The following is a 25,855-nucleotide window of genomic DNA, read 5'->3' as shown; positions in this document are numbered from 1 at the left end:
GGCAGACAGAGGGGTGGGTGGCCACTTGCCCTCCACTGCCTCCTTAATGGGGGAGGTATGAGGAAGTTGCCAGAGTTCCATGCATGTTCCACAAGTCTCTGTTACACAAAAGAACCACTCCAGTGACTAACTCTAGTGGGATTATATGGAAGCTAACCCAATCCAGCGGGATTGTTGTACTATTATGAAACAGCATGTATTGCTTGAGCCTTGATGTTAAGACAAAAGCACCAAGTAGGTGGATTCTTTTAAGCAGTTTCTCTATACAATATCCTATGAAAGGGCCACACACTCACACTGTCCTTCCACCTGTCACCAATTAACGTAGATAATTCCTAGAGTTCTAGCTATTATATTTCATGTTCTGGAAATGACTATCAGGGCTCTCCCAGAGGTAAAGAATCAATGAATAACACCAAGAAGGCCTTGCTCATTTCCTTCAAAGTTGTGTCAGTTCCTATACTTTATTAATCACTCTGCTCCACACACTACGTGTGTGTGTTTGTGTCTGTGTGTGTGTGAAAGAGAGAGACAGAGACAGAGACACAGAGAGAGACAGTGCTCCATGGCACAAACAGCTCTCCTCAGGGCGCAATACAAGGCGGCAGCCTGAATGCAACTGTGAAATGAAAAAGCAGTGAACAATGAAGGAAGAGAAACAAAAAGCAACTCAACAGATGCATGTCATTTTTACTCTTCAGTGTGGATCAGTTTTTCTTGTTAATTATATCACCTATTCTTTCCTTATATTGATAATTACATAATTACATGAAACAGATGGGTGACAGAATGCACCCAGATGGTGAGAATGTAAACAGGGCTTACAAATTGCTTATTCTTGAGCATATTATAAAGAATTATTTAATAATACATAGATTTCTATACTCTACACATCTGTTAAATGGAGCCTTTAAAATAGCAGTTACTTTGTCATTTTTTCTTAAACCGACACAATGCCCTCCCAAGGAATTCCTGGGAGGCCAACTGCCCTCTAGGTAAAATATTTCACCTTTTCCAAACATTTGGATACTTGAAATTCTAAACTGTTATCTGAGTCCACTTGGGTTTTCCCCTCTTTTTTAAAAAATAGAAATCATCATTTCAAGGGGCATTAGAATTCCACAAAGCTCCTATTCTGCTTTGGGCAAGCTGTGGAAGGTTGAAAGGAAGGGGAGGACTTGTTTCAAGAACATAATTTGAAATGTTTTAATTGCATCTGGTGGGCTTCTTGCATGAAATTCTTTAAAATTTTAAATTAAAATTCTTTAAGACAACTATGAAATAAAGGTCAAAGCATCCATTCTGCATCCTTGGGTGTATGCCAGGGAAAGTGTGCCCACGCAAGGGTGGGTCCTCACACGGGGACAAGGGGCGGGCTCGGGGACAGGCTGGTTTTCTGATGACTGTGAAGGCAGCAGTGAAGACAGCTCCTTCCTCCGGGCCCTCACATCCCCTCTGCCCCATCAGATCCGGTCTCTGCTAAGTGACCCCTACCAGAGAGGTCTTTCCTGCCACCACCTGGCACGGGGCGTCCTTGCCTGTCCGTCCATTGTCTGCCTCCCTCCCCAGAACGCAGGCACCAGGGCAGCAGGGATGTTCCAGTTTTTTACTGCTGCAGCCCCAGTGTGAAGAACAGGGCTCCCCACGTGGTCAGCAGACAATAACCACTGATAGAATGAATGACACAAAGTAAGCCTCTACCTCCAAGCTTTCTAACCAGCAACACATAACAGGCCCTGGGCCCATGGTTAGGCAGGACCCGGGGCAGAGGAGCCTGTCCATGCAGAGGCAGAGGGAGATTCCATGAAGGGCAGGTCCAAACCATGGCGTCTCAGAGCCACGGACAAAGAACAGAACACCTGGATAAATGGTGTGCTAGGGTAGAGAAGCAGGCTCCAAGAGGGACACACTCTCTTGGCTCTTGGTGGAGCAACCTGGATAGGGGAGGTGGGGTGAGGAACAGAACTCCACAACCAGGCTGCTGTCACCACTGCGCTCTGGGAGTCGATTATGTGTAGACATGCTTGGAATGCGGAATGCAAGCACATCTCCACGGCCATTTTTGGATGGTGATCATACGTATACTGTGTGTGCGAGAGAGAGAGCGAGAGACAGAGACAGAGACAGAGAGGGTTGTAAGAAGCATTTGAGAAGACTTGAGTTTGAAATCTCTGTGGTTTATCAGCTCTATATTCTTGGGGAAATTACAAAACCTCCCTGTGCCTCAGTTTCCTCACTGGCAAAATGACAATAAGAAGAGTTCCTAGACCATAGGTGGCTGTGGGGACTAAAGGAGCTAATTCTTATGAAGAATATAGAATCGTACCTTTCACATATAACACTTAACAAATGTTAACTATTATTAGTATTTCTCTGACTTTGCTTGGTTGTTCTTCCTTTTAGCATACTTTTTTTTTATTTGAAAAGAAATATGAGACTAATTGAAATACATTATGTTCTATTTTACAAAGGCAACAATATTCAGAAAAAAATTTTTAAATTCCCTCTAATCCTAGCACTAAACACAACTATTTTTTTTGTATATACTTCCTTCCTGTTTGTCATATGCACATATATTTCTACATAGTTGAAATAAATCCATATTTAAATAAGAAAAACAACAAAAAGCCTATGATTATTCAGGGCCTAGAGATTCTTTTGGAATTTGGACTTGGCAGGCTGTATCCCCCATCTGCTCACCAATGGAGGTGGGTCCCAAGAGGGCAGGCCAGCTGGGAACGAGAAGCCAGGCCACTCATGTTCCATCTCTCTTCATGCTCAAGGGAACCTGGATCTCAGCGTGGCTGTCCTGAAGGAGGCCAAGAGTCCTTGGGCCCCAGGCAACAGCCTCCAGAGCAGACAGCTCTCAGAGCAGAATACATAGGGAGAGGGGAGACCGTGGCAACATGTCCATGAGGAGTCGGGCGCCTCCACCTGAGAAGTCAATAGGGATGAAGAGCCAACGGCATGGGCAGGGCACTGGGCATGGGGTTGAGCCCAGCCACCCAAACTCCTTCAGCCTCTGGCACTTGCTCCTGCCTTTGAGGTGAATCAGATCACCCAAGTGTGTACCTGTCTCTGTGTCTATCTCTCTCTATCAAGGACATGAAGGAGTGGTAAGCTGTTAGAAGTCACATGGCCCCTGTGGGGCCACTAGCTGTGATACTACCAACACAGAGTGACCCAAGAGTCAGTGTGGGGACCGAAGCTGTCTAGGAAACAAAACAGTTGTCCATTGTATATAATTCCATGGGACACTCTCAGGCCATCTTTGTGACATGCTTACAAATTGCAACTTCGGATAGATAGTGCCTAGTTCAATTTTTTAAATCAGCCATTACCACTGGTTTCATGGAAGCACCACACTGAGGATCAATAGATGGGGGTGAACATGGAGGTGGGGTTGGCCAGCAGAGCTTCACTATGGTGACCAGAAAGTGCTGCCTGAGACTGGCTCCCTGGAAGCATAGCTCCTTTTGGTTAAATACATAAACTACCATAAAAACCATGATTATAATGACTACCATGGTGATAATTTCAATGCACTGAATTATATTAAAAAACAAGACAAAACAAACAAAACCTGGGACATTATTGAAGAGCACGAGAAGTAGAAGCAATGGTGTAGTATGTAATTCACATTTATTACCGTGGGTTTCCACCACCTGAATGGCTCAAGCTTGCCCGCACTGCAGTTGAGTCATGTTTGCTATCTCCAACAAGCTGCAATAAAAAGCCTTTATGGCTCCCACACTATTTCCATACCTTATTTATTCTTTTTTTTTTTTTTTTTTTCTGTTTTTAAGTCTTCCTTTTTGTTTTCTTCTTGCTTATGCAGTTGGTCACTATGGAGATCATGACATCTGTAATCTTGACTAAGCTTAATGGTCTTGAGGTGACATACAGGGTAAAGGTTTTTATACTTCCTTAAAGAGATTCAACCCCAGTGAACAGCAGCGGACTGAGGACTGAGGGCTTCGAGCTGCCTCTCTGAAGGGGGCATCATATGGGTGGAGGGCAAACCGTGCTCCCTCAGCCAAGTCGCCATGGGGCAGTCCAGAGTGCGAAGGGAGGCCACTGCTCCAGAGAAGCAAGTGCTTCATCTCCCAGGGCCCATGTAATCCTTTGCCTCTGATGAAAACAAATACCATTTCCCTTCAGATTTGGTGAGTGTATAAATAATGATAACTAAACTCAGATGGCTTTATGAAAATTACTGAATTGTAGAAAACTTTTAATCCACCTGAACTCAATCTGAATGTAAAACCTCTCTAGGTTCTTGGGGTATTTTTTCCCCTAGTCTTTCACATCTTCTAAGAAAGCATATCCTATTTTTTTAAACCAGAACTTACTAACAAGATATAACGTCTAAAACCTTCCATGAAAAGATCTAAAAATTACTTATAATACTTTATAATATACACATTGATTGACATAAAATCACTTCATAATGAATGGAGCAATGTTTTTATAATTCTTCCACGGGCCAGAGGAGTGAGCCAGCCTGACAAGGGGCCTTCTTGGTCTGCAGTCCGTGTGTACAGTCATGCGCCACATAACGACATTTCAGTCAACAACAGACGGCATATACACGGTGTTCCCATAAGACTAGTACCATACAGCCTCAGTGTGTGGTAGTCTATACTATCTGGGTTTGTGTAAGTACACGCTACAATGTTCGCACAACGACGAAACCGCCTAACGATGCATTTCTCAGAACATATCTCTGCCAGTAAGCAACGCATGACTGTATCTTACTGTTAACCATCATAGGGGGTACTATCTTATATTAACAGATGTATTTCATTCCTGCCAAGTCCCTGTTGTCTCGTTACCCTCCTGGCCCCTCAGGCAGCAGCCAGGGGACACCAGCCATTGGGCAGACACGCCACGGGAGAACAAGCAGGTCAGTTCTCCGCTTTTTGCTTCAAGGCAAATGGCAGGTGGCAAGGTTTTTGAGTTCCAGAATTCAGAGTTGAGGCCTCAAACAACAGATTTCAGAAGAACACACGGTGATGGCAGAGTCTGTTGTCCCAAGATCAGAGGGAGGAGGAAAATCAGAGGGAAAGTAAGCAAGTCCTCTCCTTCCCTCTGCTTAAGGCCATAAAAGTAGAAGGAAAGGCGGGCTTCCCACAGACATGCTGGAGAACATAGGAGTAGAGGGGGCTGTGCCTCATGGAGATGCCCCTGCCACCTGTCCTCACGAGGGTGCACGTGGCTGATGGTGGCGCCAGGGCAAGAAAGAAGGTGAGGCAGATCATGAGCTTTCCAAAGCTCAAAGTAGTACAGGAGAAAGGGAGGGAGAGAAGGAGGGAGAAGGAGAGCACGCTCCAGCGAATGCGATGCCTGACCCAAGGAGTTCTCAAGGCTATGAAGACAGAACGCCTCCACCGCCAGCAGTGAGGGCCGGCTGGGGACCTGGAGGCCAAAATAAGGGACAGCTGAGGATGAGCTGAAGTTCTGAAACTCAGTGGATGCCTGTGAAGACAGGCACTAACCAGGCACCAGACAACTGCCCTCCCAACCCCCTCCCTGCCCACTACAAGGCCACGACACTCCATGAGTACCAAGAACTGTGATGTCTTCTCCACCCAAAAAATAAAAGAGGGAAAATTCCTGAAAGGACTCCATTAAATGTTAAACAGTTAAATCTACCTGGAATTGACGGAGATTCCTTTCTTTCCCCATCAGGTGAAATGGAGGCTCAAGCAGAGATTCAGTTGAGTTAGAGGAAAATGGGAGACTTTGCCATTTTGCACACTTGATTATCTGTCTTAAAAATCTGTATCCGGGGGCCGGCCCAGTGGCGCAAGTTGTTAAGTGCGAGCGCTCCACTGCGGCGGCCGGGGTTTGCCCGTTTGGATCCTGGGTGCGCACCGACGCACCACTTGGCAAGCCATGCCGTAGTGGCCTCCCATATAAAGTGGAGGAAGATGGGCACGGATGTTAGCCCAGGGCCAGTCTTCCTCAGCAAAATGAGGAGGATTGGCAGATGTGAGCTCAGGGCTGATCTTCCTCACAAAAAGAAAAAATCTGTATCTGACAAAAAAGGTTCTCTGCATGCTCATGATGTACTCAGATAAAGCAACACACTGCAAAGAGAAATCATCTTTCTAAAGTTGGGAATCACAAGTTCTTATTTTCAAATTCTAAAATGTCATGCTTTTTGATTAAAGAGATAATAGCTTTACCTTTGACCTAGCAAAACTATTTCTAGGAATTGACTAAAAGCAAATCATTATGGATGTGCTCAAAAATAATAAGGTTGGACACTGTAGCATTGTTTATAATGATAAAAATTTGGATAAAATCTTAAATGACCAACATTAGGAACTGGCTGCAAACAACAGCAGTGAATTCTGGGATCTGGCGTCCGGAGCCTCCTCTGAGCAGCTGTGTGGCCTCAGGCAAGTTGATGTCACAGAGGACATCTGAGGCATGAAGACAATGGATGCTACATTCCAAAGGAGTTCCTCGTGTAAAAATGTCAAAGCAGGTGGGCAAGCGCCTGTTAAATGACTTTTAAACCCCTCATTCACAATGAAGATATAAAAGGGTTAGAAGAATACAAGAGAGGATTTTTCTGGAGATTTCCTCGAGAACTGTTGATATGCTTGGGTCGCATGCCACTCCACTCCTAAGAGGAGAGGCGGGAGTTGTCTCGTCATTCACTTCAAGTCACAAGAAAAGGGTTTGGGGGCCTCAGAGACCCTCCTCTGAGTTCCCACAGATGGTAGACACAGTGGACTGGTGTGTGAGTCCTGCCCGAGAGAAAATCTACAGGACACAACAGCTAGGCCAGCTGCTGCTGGGTGAGCCGAAGGGAAGGTGGCCTGCCTGGTGGAGTGTGTTGACCCACACAGACAAGAGATTTCATTGTAGGTTCTTCCTATGGGGCCACCTCACCTCCCGGGGCAAATAAGACCAAGGCTGCACAGCTGGAGGGTACACTGCCTGCATCACGAGAGTGCAGGTGGGATGCCCCCCCGGAATCTCTGAAGAAACTGCAAACACATGCCATGTGGAGTGGAGCCCAGCCAACAGAGCAGGAGCCATCCTACGATAGTAGTGGTCGAGTGCAGATGTGCCTGCTTCCCCAACTGTTCCTCCTGCCCTGGCCCCATTTCAGAAGGACCAGAAATATAGCTAAATAATAATAAGAAACCAGCTAATCGGCTTTCAAAATAAAACCTAAATAAGCTAAATAGATGCTAAATAAATGGGGGGCAGGGTAAGTTAGAGAACGAGAAGAGCCCCCTAACCCCCCTTCCCCTGCTGCAGGCTTCCCACAAGCAGCAGGGTTCAGCAGGGGAAGGGGAACTCTAATCTTTAGGTGAAAATTGAATTTGATTATTACATGGAATGAAACTGAACATTTTATGGAATTAAGACTATGTTTGTGATTCAGAGTGACTCACAGAACTTTACCTAAAATTGACCAGAAAATTCACAGGACTTGCCCACTTCCCATCTGAGTGCAGGGGAAAGCCTGTCCACAATGAACATATTTCCGGGGTAATGGGAGACAGCACTCAAGTGACTTTGTGATTATTCCCATGAGTCCCGCTGGCTTACCGTTCAGTTACATAACCAAACCTCTCCTAACCTCAGTTTCCCCCACTGCAAAATGGAGAAAATGACACATAAGCTTCTGTGAGAACACAGCAAGATAATCCATGAAAGCTCCTGACACAGAGCCTGGCACAGGGAAGTGCTCAGTGAGGGGCAGGGATTGCTGGTCAAAAGACAACTGTGGCCATTCAAATGACACTAGAACACTCGGGAATACTCAGTAACGCGCAAAGACATTCATGACATACTAAGTGAAAAAGCATGCTTCAAACACTAGGTACCTATGACCCCATATTTAATTGGATATTTTTTTCACAGAAAATAATCTAGAAATAAAAACACTGAAATATGAACAAAGGTAATCTAGAGATAAAGGATTGCAGGTTTTTTCGATTTTCTCTATTGTTTTTTCCTAAAATTTCTGCCATAAATACATACTGCCTTTGGTAACGACATATTGTTTTAATCAAGGGGCAAAGATGTAACTTCGCTAGCCAGCCTCTGCAGCTCTGATTGTTCCCTTTGTCATTTTATATTCACAGTTACTTTAAAATACACAAAGCAAAGCCTCCTGTTGGCGCTGCCACGCCTTTCCTCCCTGAAGGCAGATTCTGAGGAAGCCACTTAGCTGCAAAGGCCAGTTCCTGCCCCGGGAGCTCAGGTCCACCCAGGAGCCTTGCTTGGCTGGGCCTTCCAGAGCGCGGCAGCAGATGTATCCTGAGGCACTTCTGGACCTCCGTGGCATTCATTACCCTGGCTCTGCAGGGAACAGAATGCTTTGTTTTTTCCTCCTACTGGGTTGTGGCAAGAACCCGATCAGCATCCAAGAAAGCCTCAGGATTTTTTTTTCTGTCGGTAGCTGTGGCGGCTCTTTCTAAGCGCAATAACGCTACTAAAGGTGGACCGAAACAAAGGATGTGCTGGTGGCTTAAAGAGCCAGGAAGTCCTCCATTTCACTCCTGTGGTTTCGATGGGCATTTTCTTTGCTGCTAGAGCCCTCCTAAATATCCGTGCAGGCCCACAGGGGGCTGACAAACCAGAGAGGATGAGGCAGGGAGGATAAGAGCAGGAGAGATTTTATTTTAGAAAAGTCTCTGCTTTCAAAAGAAGTGAAGCTTTCATTAGTGGCGTGCTGTCAAATACAGCATGAAGCTCTCTTGCAGTGCTGGGAAAGCTCCACTCCCGACGTTGAAAGAATAGTTAGGTACGCTGCCCGTCCGTGGTCTTGAGTTGGCCAGCACTTCACCACTTACTAGCAGGAATGCTGGGTCTGATCGAAGAGTGAGAGAATGCAAAATGGTGCAGCCGCTTTGGAAAATAGTTTGGCACTTGTTCAAAATGTTAAACACAGAGTTACCATATGACCCAGCAATTCTACTGCTAGGTAGATATACCCAAGAGAAATGAGAACATACATCCACATAAAAACCTGTGCACGAATGTTCATAGCAACATTATTCCTAGCAGCCAAATAGCCAAATGTCCAGCCACTGATGAATGGATCAACAAAATGTAGTATATCCATATAATAGAATATTATTCAGCCATAAAAAGGAATCAAGTGCTGATATATGCTACAACATGGATGAACTTTGAAAATATGCTAAGCAGAAGAAGCCAGTCACAAAATACCACATATTATATGACTCCATTTATACAAAATGTCCAGAATAGGCAAATTCATAGAGACAGAAAGTAAATTAGCGGTTGTCTAGGGCTAGGGGTGGGAGGATAGGAAGTGACTGCTAATGGGTTCCTTTTTGGGGGACAAAAATGTTCTAACTGTGAATATACTAAAAACCAATAAATTGTAAAACTTAAACAGGTGAATTTTATAGTACGTGATTTATGTCTCAATAAAGCTGTTGGAAGGGGGGGGAGGGGAGAAGAGGGAGGGAGACAGAGATTGAGAGAGAGAGGTAATTGTCCTACAGTATCTATTCTAGAAAACAAGGATAAGATGTAGGATTGCTTTTTAACAATATTGAGATGTTAAGAAGTAACTTTCCTTTTCATAATTTCTTCTCTTATCACACCCTAAAGACCTCATTCTGTCACTCTCTCGAAACCCAATTTCTAAACAACGTCCAGGGTTTGTCGATCACATCATTAGTGCACATCCTGTCCACCCCTCACCGCCCAAGGAAACCTTCGGTCACTCCTCCTGGGCATTTCCTTGAGCACTTTCTAAGAACACCGTGAAGCCACATACAACATGAAACTGAATCTTGAGAAATTTATAATGAAACCCGCACATGGGATCATAACTCTTTTTCCTCCTTTCCCAGCAGCTGCCACTATAATTTTGAAAGGTTTCTACCAACAAGCTGATGCAACAAACAGAGAAGTGCACACAGGGTGGGTCAGCTGGTGTCCAAAAACTGACCCCGGCACACCAACCTGGACCCATATGTCTGCTCCTCCCCAGCCAAGCCCACACAGGGTCAGGCTGGCACTGGATCAAACCTCAAAGTGGAGGACTTAGCCAAGAGGAAACCCAACTGCTCTGGGGGAAAGCCAACTGTCTGTGGGTCACCTTTTGATGAGGTAGCTGGTGCCAAACATCTGGGAGATTCCAAAAGGTCTCTGTCAAGCCATCTTCCTTTCCTGTGGTTTGGTTTTCCTCCAATGAGTCACGGTATCAATACAACAACTTTTTAGATAAGAGAGTATATATGTAGTGGTTGAAGGTACGAGTTTTGGCAGCCAACTGCCTGGTATGCAGCTCTGTCAATGAATTAGCCTTTGGACAAGTCATTTCCCCTTCTTCCCTGCAAGCCTGTTTTCTTTATGTACATTGAGGATGATAAGAGCAGTAACTATTTACAAGGGCTGATGTGAGGACTAAATGAGACAATTCACGGGGAGCCTTTAGTGAGAGCTCATACACGTCAGTAGTAGTAGTTGTTGTTGTTTATTACTCTGTAGCCTTCCTAAGAGGGAGGAATTATGATGATAATGAGAATAAGCCACTGATTTATAAGTCATTCTGATGTATACATATACACTATGTATAATACTAAACCAGATAGTGTTCAGAGAATTAGAAAGAAGTGACCACAGAACTTGTATTCTTTGTTTGGAGAAAAAAAAAAAAAAAGCTCTTGAAGGAATTTACGTAAATTGTTCTAAGAACCTCAGAGAAAAGGGTTCACCATAAATAGGAGGAAATGCATTTCCCATAGGTAGTGTAAATACATAGAAAATGGCTGAGAAGTGGCTTGAAAAAGCAAACTTGACTCACGGCAGTGATTTAAAGTAGGTTAATTTTATTTCAGGAAAATATCACCACGGTCACATTAATAATGATCAATGCATATATGATGCTAAAAAGTTTGAGTTTGCACTTCCAGAAACCTCTACCAAAGAGATGCTAGAGAGCTGATTTTAACACACACACACACACACACACACCGACCACAAGTACAGCCACCAAGGGAAGTCTAAGCATGGGCAGTGAGAGTTTCGAAGTTTAAGGAAGGGGCTGGGAAACAATGAAGCTGGGAAAATCTAGCAGGTGCTGGGAGAATAATGCAATTTCCTAGGGCAGCAGATGTACAAGTGAAACAGTATCCAGTAACAGTCCATCAGATGGTAATTATAGCTGGACCGGGGAAGAACAGCCGAGATGAAAAGGGGCAATTCAAAGGGTAACTGAACGCCAGTGAGTGACATCTTCCTGAGAGATCACAGACCAGGAAAAAGCAGGCCAGCACTTAGCTCTGAGAAGGAGGGTTAAATAAACCGTCATTTTTCTTTGTAGAAGGACAAAAGGAAAATGAACGCCTCAAAGAATTCATTAGTCGAGATTTAAACAAACCATCACTAATAAACATCCCCCAAAAAATAACAACAGGCACTGATCACTCTGAAAGTATGATTCCTCAGGAAAAATGATGAATTGATTTGGTCCCTAAAAATTTGAAAAAGAAAGAAAGAGTTCATACTATAATTCTGTGAACACTGTAAACCAAGATGAAGCACTCAAGTGACTGAAGTGGATGATGGGAGCGTCTACTGATACTGAAGCAAGGGCAGGAGCTGCGTAAGTTCAAAGCAGATTTCTGGTGTTTAATATGAGAAACAAGAGTCATTTAAAATCCCAGTCTTGGAAAGGAAATGGTGCCTTGGACCGAACACATTCCTTCCCAAGGGATTCCGAAGAATGGGTCTAACCCAGTGTGGCTGGGTTTCCTCCTGAGCCAGGCTTTTGCTTTGGGGGGCAGTGCGGGCCTCTCCCATCCTGGTACAGCCCGAGCAGTCCCATGGTAAGACTGCCACTAGACTGTAAGCTCCTTGAGGGCAGGGACAGTGTCACAGTCATCTTTGAATCCCCATTGGAGGGGCAGGAAGGAAAAAAAATAGGCTTGCACATAGAACCATCCCAAAGTAAGTGTGGGTCAACTTGCTCCATAGTTGTTAATTAATATGGCCATTCAATTCATTCAGCCAAATTTTGAGTGTTTCCCTGATGACAGTTCTCATGCAAGTGGGCCATGCTGATTCATTTAGTAAAAAATTTCCATCAGAATAATTCTCAGAATGTAAATGCACAGGCCAAGATGGCCCATTCAAGCTAAGAAACGAGTCTTCCAGGTCCATCCCATGTGGATTATGGTCAGGAAAAAGCCCTCTCTCTTATCCACAAAGCTATACTTGTTGACTGTGGAGATACTATGATGAATCCTTGGAGCCAACCTCTGTAATATGTGATGAAAATTATTTACATGTTTTCCAGACCCTCTCATATGACCTGATATGGGGCAGGCTGTCAATTAACAGAAACAATAGGGAAGGTATTGTGGCAGGGACACCTATCATCCAAACGAGGCAGAAACTACCAGGGCCTTGGGGTGGGGAGGGGGCATATTTCCCTGCCACGCGGTGATGAATTTCAATCACTGCTGGCTTGTGCCAGATTCAAATTGGCAACCCACTGAGATGAAACACTTTCTATCCCATTACTCATGCCTGGAGTGATCTGTTGCCTTGAAGACTGGCTTCCTAGGTGCAAGTGAGGGAATGGACGGTCACTCTGAGGTGGTTTAAATAGGATACAGGTATGAAAGGTGAGTACCCAGCAAGAGAAACGTGCGGACATGGTAAGGGAACTGAGGAGCCCATATAAAGCTCCATGCAGTGGAGGAATATAAAACTAAAAAGGAATAAAAGGAATTCACTTAGTAATAACAATCACGCAACCTCATTCAGTTCAATGGCGGCAATACTATTCGCTCTGCTAAGAAATCAACGTACTTAGGACTCTAAAAATTACTCCCCCCAAAATTTATATTTGGCTCACCTTGTCTCAGATAATCAGCCTAAAACATTAAATTCATCTAAAATGTTAAAAAGAAAAAATAATTTAAAATAATATAATGTAGCATTTTAACTTTTGAACATCCAGGCCATCCCATTTGGATTATGCTCTTGATAATCCTCTGATCAAACTTTTAAGATTTCTAAAATTTTTACTAAATCTTGTTTCCTAAATCTAAATCTTTACTAAAACCTTCTCAAGAATGAATACAACAAGTAGCAGTAAAAGTACATCTTAAAAAGTCAGAATTCACCAATATAATAAACAACACAGCACAATGTAGCATGTAGCAGGTACCAAACAGTGGCCTTCCCATCCAGTAAGTGGTTGTCTTCCCGGACCAGGGATTTAAACAATCCATCGACTATATGTCTTGAAATAAGCCAGGGGACATGGCACACAAAGATGACCACAGTAAAGGTTATTAAATGTAAGCAATGATTTCAACTCATACCAACCTGGAGAGTAATGATAGGATTGTTTTAAATGAAACAAACTGTTTTCTCTGGCTTTTTCTCCACCTGGAGCTCCAGGTTACCTCAAAGTCATCCAACTCTGAAGATTCCCAGGGGTGGGGGGGTGGGGTGAGGGAGGCTCCTGGTGTTCAGAAAAGCAGTGCCCTTGATATTCACGCGACAGCTCTGTACTCCTCCTCTCCTCTCCAGCCCCGCCACTCATGCCACCAGAGGACTGGCTGAAGGCGCTGGAGCATGTGCTACCACTGATGTGTGAGGGCTTCTCCTGGCCCAGTTGTATAGTCTATCCATACTTGAAGGTGTCTCAGCATTGGCTGCTAAAGGGTAGCATCTCTCCTCTTACCCTGATCTGACACAGAAGCTGCACCCACGTACTTTGTACCTGCGGCCCCTTCTCTCCTGGGATCAGCATGACTCTATGGAGGCTGTGTTTCAGTGACAGATATAGATGAAGCCACCCTCCCTGACCCCAATGCACTATCTCTGCACCAAACATGTGGGTCTTGGCTCTCGTTCCAAAGCAGTCATTCCCAGGATCTCCACACGCAAACAGACCACATGGTGGCCATCCCAAAGGTCCTCCAGGGGGTCTCAGCACTCTTGTCTCTAGAGTGGATAGAGCCGGAGCTGCAATGCTGTGGGCCCTGCTACCTAAGAGCACACCTGTGATCCTGGATGAAACGATATGTATTGGGGATTGCTTCAAAATGACAAGGGAGGAAGGGAAAGGGAAATGGATGGGATTGTAGAAGATCCAAAATTAAAGAGTTGAACATTGCTGAAGCTGAGAGCCGAGTATTTGGGAGTTTGAGTACTCCTCAACGTGTGGTCCAAGACAGGTGCTCATTTGCAAACTCTCACTGCTCTGTGAAGATGTAAGTATGGAAATTGATAGAAGCATTCAGAAGCCTTTACAGTGATTGGACAGAGTAATTCTATGTCTGTTAAATCTAATAAAATAATTAGACAAATTTTGTCTGTTTTTGTTTTTAACCTAGTTTTTTTAGGAATTCACTTTTTACAAAACTGTTAGTTTATGATGGATTGTATATTAAAAGACAAGGTCCCGTAGCACAGACAGAATGACAAACTCTGCTTTATATGATTCTCTTTACTTTTGTATATGTTTGACATTTTTAATAGTAAAGAGTTGAGGTGGGGGAAGAATTGCTATTTGTTTTTAGTCTCTACTCCAATATAAATTTAGAACTTATCAGAAAATAAATACAAATTTATTTTTTATTTTACAAATACATAGATAAATGTAGGACTTAGAGCAGCCTCGGTTACAGTAAGCAGCTGCCTCTAGGACGGGCCCCGGTGGAGGCCCCTCTGCCACACGTAAAGCAGGAGCCGGGGCAGTGGAATGACCTGCTTCCTGCAGCACTGAGGCCGTCATGAGCTGTTTGTCGGAGCACCATATCTGGCCCTGATGAGCAACTCTTTGGCTAAACGTTTGGAGAGTTTAAACTTTCCACTTTCCTCCTTTCTCTCTCACAAAGGACAAATGTCAGCCACTGAGGGATTTTTCTTTTCCAGCTTATTTAAGTGGAAGTTTATACAAACACTACAAGCCTACATGTAAGTCAACTGGACAAAATCACATTTTCCAGTGCTACTGAACATGGCTGTGTGTACATATACATGTACTTTTCCATTTAAAGTGAAATCTAGGTTCTATTTCCATCGTTTTTCCTGTTCTGGTAGTAAGAGCATCTAGGGGCCATTCATTTTAAGGTCAAAACCCCTGCCATCCCAGGACAGCCAATACGTTCCTGTTAATCATCCTGAGTCCCCTTAGAGGAGTTAAGAAACCCAGCTTAGGACTCGAGACCCAAACATCTCAAATGCAGCCAGCTCTATTTTCTCTGTCAGCTTTGTCTGAATCCTTTTTTTTTTTTTTTATGTGAGGAAGATTAGCCCTGAGCTAACATCTGTTGGCAATCCTCCTCTTTTTTGCTCAGGAAGACTGGCCCTGGGCTAACATCTGTGCCCATCTTCCTCTGCTTTATATGGGACGCCGCTGCTGCGTGACTTGACAAGCGGTGCGTCGGTGCACGCCCAGGATCCGAACCTGCGAACCCCGGGCTGCCGCGCACTTAATCGCTATGCCACCAGGCTGGCCCCTGTCTGAATCTTGAATGACCACTTTTGCCTTGAAAGCAAAACATCGATGGAAAGGGGCAATCTGCTTTTGAGGGAGGAGAAAGAAAACAGAAATATGCTAGGAGGTTGACTCCAGGCCAGTTGTCCTGAGACACAGCAGCACATGGAGGCATCCCCATGGGGTCTGTCACCTGAGGGATCATGCCGCTTCTGTTTTAGGCTCACTGTGAAATAACCACCTGAGGGAAAGGGCTGCAGGGCAGCCACTGCAGGGCGCCCCTGTAAGGGCATGAGCACCAGGCTCCCTGTAACTAAGAAGCAGCCTGCTCCCTCGAAGACAGTGCTGCCACCCCATCTGCCACGCCCGTGAGAGCTGGCACCGCGCCTCCCTGCCTGCTGCCGCCCGGCTACCCACCGGCTCCTTGGAGACCGCCTTTGATGGAGCGTTGATGCCAAGCTTTTCCAGAGGATAGACAATCTGCCGTCGTGGCCGCACGGGAACCAAGCAATGAAGGGCGGATGTCAGGGAGTGGGCGTAGGAGCTCTGGAACTGAAAGACAGCAATCTCTATTTTAGGGGCGCGAATGTCAGCGTGTGCTGCACAGATGCCTGCTTGCAGCCTTACAAATACAAAATTCTGAACTTTGCCAGATTGGGAGAGGGGAAAGAAATCAGCAAATAAACAAACATACTCTTCGAGCAGAGGAATGAATTGCAGATATGCCTGACACTAATGAAGATAATTACGAGAGTAATTACATTACTATCTCTGTGGGAATGACAGATAAACAAGTGGTTTGGTTTATGGGATTTTTCAGTACCACTATTTTCCCCAGGAGGATATTCTTCTCCATAGTGATCATGAATCAGCTTGATTCGACCCCATTAAGCTGTTATCTGCGTCCTGTTAACCTTTGTGTGTTTGGCACAAGCTACTTTAAGAAGGCACATAGATAAAAATGTCACCTGAGGGGCAACTGAGTGCAGATGAGAAAATCCTCCTGTTTGTGAAAGTCACAGCTACTTCAACTCAACCTTGTTGATAAAATAAGTGTTTTAAAACAAAAGGATGAAACTAGAAAGTGGGGCTCGAAGTGGGGGGATTGGATCGTATTATTTTGACTTATATTAATACTAAATTATAAGCTGGATTTATGCTTACTGAAATGGACTACAAGAAATCATGTTTTAGGAGAATGCTTTAAATATTAATTTTACTCAATTTTTATAACTTGGCATAGAAAACTGAACATGGTGATCTTTATTTCTTTCACGTTTACGAAATTGTAGGGGTTTTGATGAAACCAACTCAGGGTATTTCAACCGTTTAAACCTCAAGAGTTAAACTATGAAACCAAAATTTTTAATAATACGTTCATTGAATTTAACCTGAAAGCAAAGAAAGTAAAACTGATGTAGTACAATAAATAAGATGGTTTACATACGACTTATTTGCTGTTCTTAAAATAGCCCCTGAGCATTTCTAAGAGCTTCTAAAAGGGATTTCTAAAATCCTTCCCCATTGAACTTCACATCCGGATTTTATACACCGAAAGACAGACCCCAGGAATTCTTAGCCAGGGCTCTGTTTTATGCCTGGAGGATCTCTCAGTATCTGCTCTGACAGGAGGGTGTGGAGAAAACCATCCTCATCATGTGAGCCAAAAGCTCACTTTTATTATAATCAACTGGAGATTTATAGCAGAATTTGGAAATTCTTACCTAAAGTATTTGGTACTGCTTCTCACACTTGTTTAAATGAATGTGTGTAAATCAACTGGAAGTGCAGACTGAGAGGAAACCTGTTTCCAAATGTGCTTCTACATCCCACATAAAATAGTGCACAACATATTCCAAACTGTAGACTATTGAGGTAAATATATGAACATTTGATGAAATGTCCAAGACATTATTTTTCGTATGGATGCAAAAGGACTTTCCACCAACTTGGTACATGCAGGCAACATCATGAATACAAACTAAGAATTTAATATCACATCCTGAAGGTCACTGAATTGGCACTTGGCCAAATGCAAAGTAAAAAGAAGGATTTACAGAGCAGGACCAGGATTTTCCAGCAAAACAGTTACCTTCCCATCTCATTAAGTACAAACCTAGGGCATTCACATTGCTGCATTTTGATAGGAAAAACAATCATCACTAGCACATACTCTACATCTCGCTAAAAATCTTTTCCAGGTTTTTCCTTCTTTCTTCCCCATTTCCTCTGTACCTCTCCAAAAGGCTTTCGTTAAATAAGATACATTGATAAAATTATTGTTATGTGTATATACTAATACACTTTAGAGTGATTTTAAGTTTAATAAATATGATCATTTAAAAAATCTACTTAGCTCTCTTATGGTAACTAGGAAGAAATGTGACAATGTCAAAGACTCTAGGCAGAGCATGAGAAAGTTTTCAGTCATGAATGGGATCTGATGGGACAAGTTCTACCCAGCCTAGTGGTTGACTCTCACCACCCCTCGAGTTTACATCAAGCTGAGGACCAATGCTATCAGTGACAGAGGGACTAACTTGCAGGAAACGACACCCTAGGAATCCAACTTGAAGAAGTCCTTGCCTGTTGGACAACCAGGACACTGTATATGTGTGAGTGTGTGTGTGTACACGTGTATGTATGTGACTTTTCTAGGCATTGGGAATGCAGCTTTGAGCAAGACAGACAAACACCTCTGCCTACATGGAAAAATATATAAGTTAGCAGGTGAAAAGTGCTATGAAGAAGACTAAAGCTGGATGAATGAAAGCGAGATGAAGAGCTTGCTGTTGGTGCATGCACGTAAACATAACGTATACAAGTTAGATATGTGTTTATTTCAAAAGTATTACTCTACTTAAGCATAACAAGTATTATGCAGAGTTATATAGGTCTTTACTGCACAAAAGTTACATTAGTATCGTGTATCTCCACTTTTCATCCATCACTTTTATGGGGTGGTTATAGTACTTACTTGGAATGCTGGGATAGCACACCAATCTTCTAGGGTTGAACTGATTTATTCTATGGGTTCACTATTAAAATGTTCTTTGCTTGAAGAACATGATAGGATCATTCTGGCATTTCATTAATGCACCATAAGAAATAATCTGATTTTCATGTCCCTTAGAGCATTTCTGCATAGTTTTCAGTCTCTGTTTTGTCAATATGGAAAAGCCAACAAATTGTTCTACTAATTATATTGGTTGTGATTGTATCAGAAATTCAAAGCCTTCTGGACTTTCACTGTAGTGTAAGAAAAGGGCCAAACTCAATACCGCATTTGAAATTCAGAGCCATATTACAATCAAAATCCATCGAGCAAGGAAGGAATAAAATATGGCACACAACACAAATGACACCGTGAATGTTGATCTACTGGAAAAGTGAATTACAACTTTCTTTTACCTTGCCTTCCCTGGACTGTGGGTAAATAGGGTAGTAGAGACAGGACTTATAGCCTAAACGGAGGATCTCCTTCAGAAAAAACTTGGTGTAGTGCCGGAAAATGGGGTTCAGGGCAAAGTGATACAGGTGTCCGTGTTCTTCGCGCTGGTGGTGACTGAAGTAGATGAAATCTTCAATGTTGTAATGGGATCGTATGTACTCCATATCCTAAAAAAAGAGGCAGAGAAAGGACAGCCAAGGATGTTTTAAACAAATGACATGCATTTTCTGAGAAATATCTTTTAAAAATTACTTTAGGTACAATTGCAAGAAATGTGTTTTTCTCTCCTCTTCTTTACTACCTCATCTTCATTGTTAATTTTTTAAAAACTAAAAATTTTGTTTCCTGAAAGTCACTTGTTCTGATGGCTTGTCTCTGGAGGATGGCTACACAGCTTTGGAATTTGTTCCTCACAGCCGTGGCTGCTAACAATTGGGAGAGCCTTGAGTCTCTGCCGGTGGCCAGGCGGCAGGACAGCAGCTCTTCAGCACTGCTGGGCAAGGGGGCACCAGCTCGTCAGCCGACTGACCGAGCACATGCCAAGTTCAGGAGTGGGACCAATACCCACCAGTTCTCTGGATTTGTCACTATTCTCTGTTCCCTATTAATGTGGAAAGGTGCCATACCACACTTTGGCACGCGTGGCTGGGTTGGTCTACAATAAAACCAGGAGGTTGGGCCTCGTCCATAAGCATTCCCTAAACTTTTTATCTCTCTCTGATATTACGTTTTTACATGGTGGAAGGTAATTTGAAGGACCCATGAGTATTTACTTTTAAAAGGAAATAATGGGCACACTGCCCCTGTTTCTACGGGCCTGGTTCTGATTGCCATCCTTAGTCCCGCACACGGGGGAGGGAACCAGGGGCTCAGCCACGCTAACTGTGCACTGGTCCAGCCTGTTCTGCTTCACCCCCCAGGGTGCACACCATGGGGGTGGGGGCGCAATCCAGAGTGTGACGCTCTCTCATGACAGGAGCAGTAAACACAACTGATACGCAGGAAAAATCAAACGATATGCAGATTGGAAAGCACCCATTTATATTTCTTCTTACTTTACACAGTAAAATTGTCCTAAAAGCATACTTTCAAGAAGCGGAATTAGAGAATGCAAGGAACTTTATTTGCTCTGTGATTGGCAAAGCTGGGACTAGAAAATCCAGGAAAACTATGAAGTCTGTGCCCAAGCCCCTCGAGGGGGGCTTGTCTTTCCAGCTTTTACCATAAAGCACAGAGGAAACAGGGTTCGGGGTAACCAGGCCAGTGGTGGTACCCAGGGCAATTGACCCTATAACTGCCTTTACACCCTAAAACTTTTCTTTAATTACCAAGGAGGCATCTCTCATTATAAAATAAAATGAGTAATAAATGTAGGGCTGAGAAATCATTGAAAAACAAAAAGCAAAGAGCCAACAGAGGTTATCAGTGCAAAACAGCAGATGGGCCATGTGCATCTAATTTTCCTCCTATCTCAAATCCCTCAAAATAACAACAAAAAATTATTCTTAAAATAATGAGTGGGAGCGATTGGGGGACAAAAGAGTAAGGCAGTTTTACCTTGGAAGGAAACATACCAAAGTTCTCTACCACTAGGCTAAAACTTCCTACCTTGGGCCACTTGAACCGAGGGTCCCTGCCTGCTGCCAGCCAGAACTCCATTCAAGCACCACAAGAGGAAGCCAGACGACTGCTGCTCCCTCCCAGTTAGACAGAGGGGTGGGCAGTCCTCCCAGTGACCGGAGAGATGCAACGGAGAAGCAGATACGTACAACTGTCAAAGATACCCATGCCACCCACCCATACTGATAATTTAATCTTTCACTCATGACATGGACAGACTTTTGAGGAAAAGTGACAAATGCAAAAGACCAGAATAGAGAAACATACAACTTACTCCAGAGGAAACAGAGTATCCAGAGAACAGAAGGGAATTTTTTAAAACTTCTACTCAGTGTCCTTAGAGATACCCAAAATGATCTTGCATATAACATAACAAACAAGCTGCTCCAAAAAAAGAGCAATGAGAGAACAAGGAAGAGACTTGGAAGTTAAATATATGAACCTTGGAATTAAAATTCCAATAGAAGGCCTGGATAATAGAATAGACATGGCTGAACACTGAATTAGGATCCAGAAGACAAAATCAAGGAAATTCCCTAGAATGAAGAGTAAGAAGTACGAGATTAAAAAATATGAGAATAAAGTTAAGAGACAGTGAAGGATCAATTTTAAAGTCCAATATCCATCTAAAAAGGAATTCAACAACAGGAAAATAGAGAAATGAAAGGGAAGAAGTAATTAATGAAATCATAGAAGAAAGATGTTCCCAAGCCCTAAAGAGGCATAAGACACTTGATAAAATTTCAGAATTTCAGAGATAAAAAGAAAAAACTAATTCTCAAGAAAGAAAGCAAACAAACATACATTTATTTACATCACATTATATTTTATCAGTGACATTGGATACTGGAAGACAACTAGAGTAAAAACATCAACATTCTGATGAGAAATAATTTGAATAAGAACTCTATACACAGCCGAATGAGTTTTCAAGTGTGAGGACATAATGAAAACTTCTTGGATATGTATGGACTTGGAGATCCTACCACCTGCTACTCTCTTCAAAAGAATTACTCAAAGATATATTGAATCAAAGGAGAAATGGATCCAAGAACGAGGATAGTTTGAATACATTAAAGGAATAAAACCATATGAACATCTCAACAAATGCCAAAAACACATTTGATAAAATTCAATGCTCATTCATAATGAAAACTATTAGTAAACTAGAAATACGAGGGAACTTCCTTAACTTGATAAAGGATATCTCCCAGAAACCCACAGCAAATATTATACTAAACGGGGGAGAGTACAGAATCATTCCCATTAAAATCAGGAACACCACAAAAGCACCCATTATAAACACTACTATTCAATGTTATTTTAAACATATAATAAAATTAGAAAATATAAATAAGGTATAAATATTTTTAAAAGAAGGTATGGCAGATTCTATTTTCCAAAGATGGCCACGACCATTATTCGTATCCCATACGCTCTTGTGCAGAGTGACCCAGCCACACTCCCATCAAGAGGTGGAGTCCATTTCTCCATCCCTGGAAGCTGAGCTTGCCTCGTAACTGCTGTGACCAATAAAATATGGTAGAAGTGACACTACCAGAAAAGAGACTCAATTGAAAAACTCTCAGAGCTAATAAGAGACTTCAAAAAGGCAGTTGGACACAAAATCACTACAAAAATTAGTAGTTTTCCCATATACCAAAATAAACATTTAAAACATACAATGAAAAAAAGTATTTATTCACAATACACAGAAAAAATATAAAACATGTAAAAATTAAATCATAAATGTCCAGGACTGTATTGGTCTGGGTCTCGGCAGGAAACAGATGGTATGTTCAAATTAGGATAATTGGAGGTGGGTTTAACAAGGGGACTATTTACAAGGAGGGGGCAGGGTGCAGGGAAACCAGTAGGGAAAGCGTAGCAGCAACTGCAAGCTATTACCACCTTAGGTGGGTGGCATGGGAGGTACTGGTTACTGGAATCCAAAAACAGAGTCATAGAGAAGAGGCTACCTTGAAGAGGTCAGGGAATCAGTGGCGAGATCAGCCAGCTTGAAGCATCCCAATCTCACTCTCCTCCCTTCCTCTCATCGGGGTTCCCCACTGGCCAAACCCAATTAGAAGCTGAAGGGTAAATGCACCCATGATGCTGCCCATCAGGTCAAGCTCTCCGGGACAGAACAGGGCAGAGGATGAACCTGTGGGGGAAAATGAAGTATCTGGCACAAAAAACCTGTAAGAAAGAAGCTACAAAATTTTTCTGAAGAACCCAAAAGAATTCAACAACGACAATACAGGAAGCCATGTTCCTAGAAGCAAAGTCTCAATATTTTAATAGTCATTTCTGCTAAATTGTTCTATAAAATCCACATAGGTGTAAATAAATTCATAGTAAGTATTACAAGGTTTATCGGGAAGGGAAATATCCAAGTGAAACCAAGAAAATCTTGAAAAAAAGATAAATGAGAGAAGACTCCCCTACCAGATATTAAAGCACATGATAATGCAACAGATATCAATAAATAAATCCATAGAACAGAATAGAGAGTAAAAACAGACACCGACACTTGGAAATTTAATAATGTAAAGGTGGTACTTTAAATCAGTAGGGAAAGAATGGACTACTCAGTAACAAATACTTAGGAAAAACTGGCTTTACACTGGGAAAAAATAAAATTAGAATGTCCACTTGACAACACACACACACACACAGACGATGCATATAATTAAGTGCAAGGAAGTATGTTGGAAGGAATAAATGCCTAACTATTAATAGGGGGAATCCTCTGGGGAGAGCAGTGGAACTTTTTTTTTGGTGGTGGTGGTGGTAGAAGGTTATTTGAATTTTTAGAATGTGAATGTTTTCGTGTATTCTTTGTAATATTTTAAATACTTTTAACTGAAAAAAATGCAGAATTGAAAAGCTGCCAAGTGGAATGCAAGCAGATGATGATTTACATCCTTCAGAAAAAGAGACCTTCATATCAAATAAGTAAAAATGAAACTTCGAAAGAGGCGTTCTATGCTAATTCATGATATAAAAAGGCACAATCAAGAAAACTAATATCCGTTTCACCATTTACCATTTCATTTCTGATCACTGCAATGCCAGCTATTCGTTCTGCAACTTCAGCTACAAATACCTGCAGTGGTGTTCCATCCTGAAAAGATAAGCATATATTTTAAGACCCTTAAAAATATCACTATCAATGTTTCTGTAAGCAGTCAAAGTGGATTTTACCCATGACCACATAATGACAATACAGTCAAAACCAACATCTATTAGCACTTACCCATGGGCCAGGCAATAAGTTAAATGCCCTCCCTGGGTTCATTTAACCCTCACTCCCACTCCATGAGGTAAGTACTAGTATTATTTCTATTCTATTTACAAGAAAATAAGGCTTGGGAGGCTGAGTTACACGCCAAGATCTCCAGTTAGTAAGGGATGGATCTATGATTCAAACTATAGTCCCTTTGATTCAGAATCTGTTTTCTTTAGGTCTACATCAGTGGTTCTCAAATATTGTGATCTCAGGACCCCTATGCCCTGAGGATTCCAAAGAGCTTTGGTTTAGGTATGTAATATCTATCACTATTTTCTTCAATAGAAATTAAAACTGAGAAAATTTTGTATTTGTTTATTAATTTTTATTTAATTTATTAATTAAACAAATTTTAAAATTAGACAAAAACATTTAGAAGAGTAGCATTGTTTTATATTTTTGCAAATCTCTTTAATGTTTGGCTTAATGGAAGACAGCTGGATGCTCATATCGGCTTCTGCATTCAGTCTGTTGCAATATGTTATTTTGGTTGAAATATATGAAAAATAATCTGTCTTCACAAAGATACATAGTTGGAAAACAGAGTAGTATTTAAACACTCTTTTTAGATAATTATCGATATACTTCTTTGGTGCTCCACCAAAACTCAACAAGTGGTACTGTTTCAAGGATTAGTTGCAATGTGGAATCTGAAAACATATCAATGAACTTTGTATATATCACTATATTAAAATTCATTGGTCTATTTTGCACTTTGAATGAATCTTTTATCTATGCGTGATTTTGTTCCGGTATTATTTACCTGGAAAATATTGATTCACCAACGTTATGCAGATTTTCCAAATGTTGACCTATTTCATCAGAAAATACCAAAATATCACATTTGGTAGTATCACCACCAGTCTCATCAGAAAAAGTCTTTTAAGTACTGGGAAGCTGTCAAGCTCATGATGACAGATACCAATTTTCCAAAATTCTAATTTTTTCTTAAAAGCTTGGATTTTATCACAGGGGACAAATGCTATCCATTGTTTTCTTAGAGTTAAAGGCTTACCTCTTTCACTTTTAAGAAAATGTCTGCCAACTACCCAAGACTGAATAACCATATTTTGTCTGCCAGCTGTTCTTTCAAGTAAAAATGGTGTTCCATGAAAACAGTGGCTGATTCAGAATGCAACTCAAACAAATTGCAGAAATGTTTTTCCTTGAAACAACCAATACACTTTAGTCTGTAGCAGAAGAGCTTATGCACACTCCTTATTTTGCCACACAGAACACTGAAAATACATGTACTCAAGGATTGAAATTTAATAAAATTAATAATTTTTCCTGCTTCAAGTGAAACTGGCTTTTCCTTTTTTAATTAGAATTTATATTGAGATAGTTGTAGACTCACAAGCAGTTGTAAGAAAAAATACAGAGCGATTCCTTGTACACTTTGCCCAGTATCCCCTAATGGTAACATTCTGCAAAACTCGACTATAATATGACAAGCAGGGAACGCCCACTGATGAGATTGTGTATGTGTGTGTGTGTGTGTGTGTATTAAGTTCTACACAATTTTATCCCCAGTGTAGGTTCATGTATCTACCACCACAGTCAAGATATTGAACAGTTCCAACACAAAGATCTCTTGGGTTGCCTATTACAATCATACCCATCAGCCTCCTGCCCTCCTCCTGTTCTTAACCCCCGGCAACAAATGATCTATTCTCTATTTCTAAAACTTTGTCATTTCAAAAACGTCACATAAGTGGAATCATACAGTATGTAACCTTTAAGAATTGGCCTTTTTTCCCACTTGGCATAATTCTCTGGAAATTCATCCAAGTTGATGCATGCATCAACAGTTCGTTCCTTTGTATTGCTGGGTCCTGTTCCATGGCATGGACGGGCCACAGTTTGTTTACCCATTCACCTGGTGAAGCACATCTGGGCTGATTCCAGCCGCAATGAACACTTGTATACAAGTCTTCATTTCTCTGGGATAAACGCCCAGGAGTGCAATTGCTAAGTCATATGATAGTTACATTTTTAGATTTTTAACCAACAGCCAAAA

General features: G+C 42.1%; 1 protein-coding gene across 1 annotated transcript in view; it reads right to left on the bottom strand.

The window, feature by feature from the left end:
• Window positions 1–25,855, bottom strand: part of CFAP61 (cilia and flagella associated protein 61) — a 292,142-nt gene that overhangs the window by 135,204 nt on the left and 131,083 nt on the right. Inside the window, exons 14-16 of the mRNA XM_004433707.3 lie at window positions 23,593–23,670; window positions 18,884–19,090; window positions 15,890–16,024 (exon numbers count right to left, since the gene is read on the bottom strand). Coding sequence (XP_004433764.1) covers window positions 15,890–16,024; window positions 18,884–19,090; window positions 23,593–23,670 — 420 coding nt within the window. The remainder of the gene's footprint in view (window positions 1–15,889; window positions 16,025–18,883; window positions 19,091–23,592; window positions 23,671–25,855) is intronic.

Source organism: Ceratotherium simum, chromosome 21 (assembly GCF_057802395.1).
Source record: "Ceratotherium simum simum isolate JZ-2026a chromosome 21, ASM5780239v1, whole genome shotgun sequence".
In the NCBI taxonomy this organism is placed as follows: domain Eukaryota; kingdom Metazoa; phylum Chordata; class Mammalia; order Perissodactyla; family Rhinocerotidae; genus Ceratotherium; species Ceratotherium simum.
This window is presented reverse-complemented; position numbering and strand designations above follow the sequence as displayed.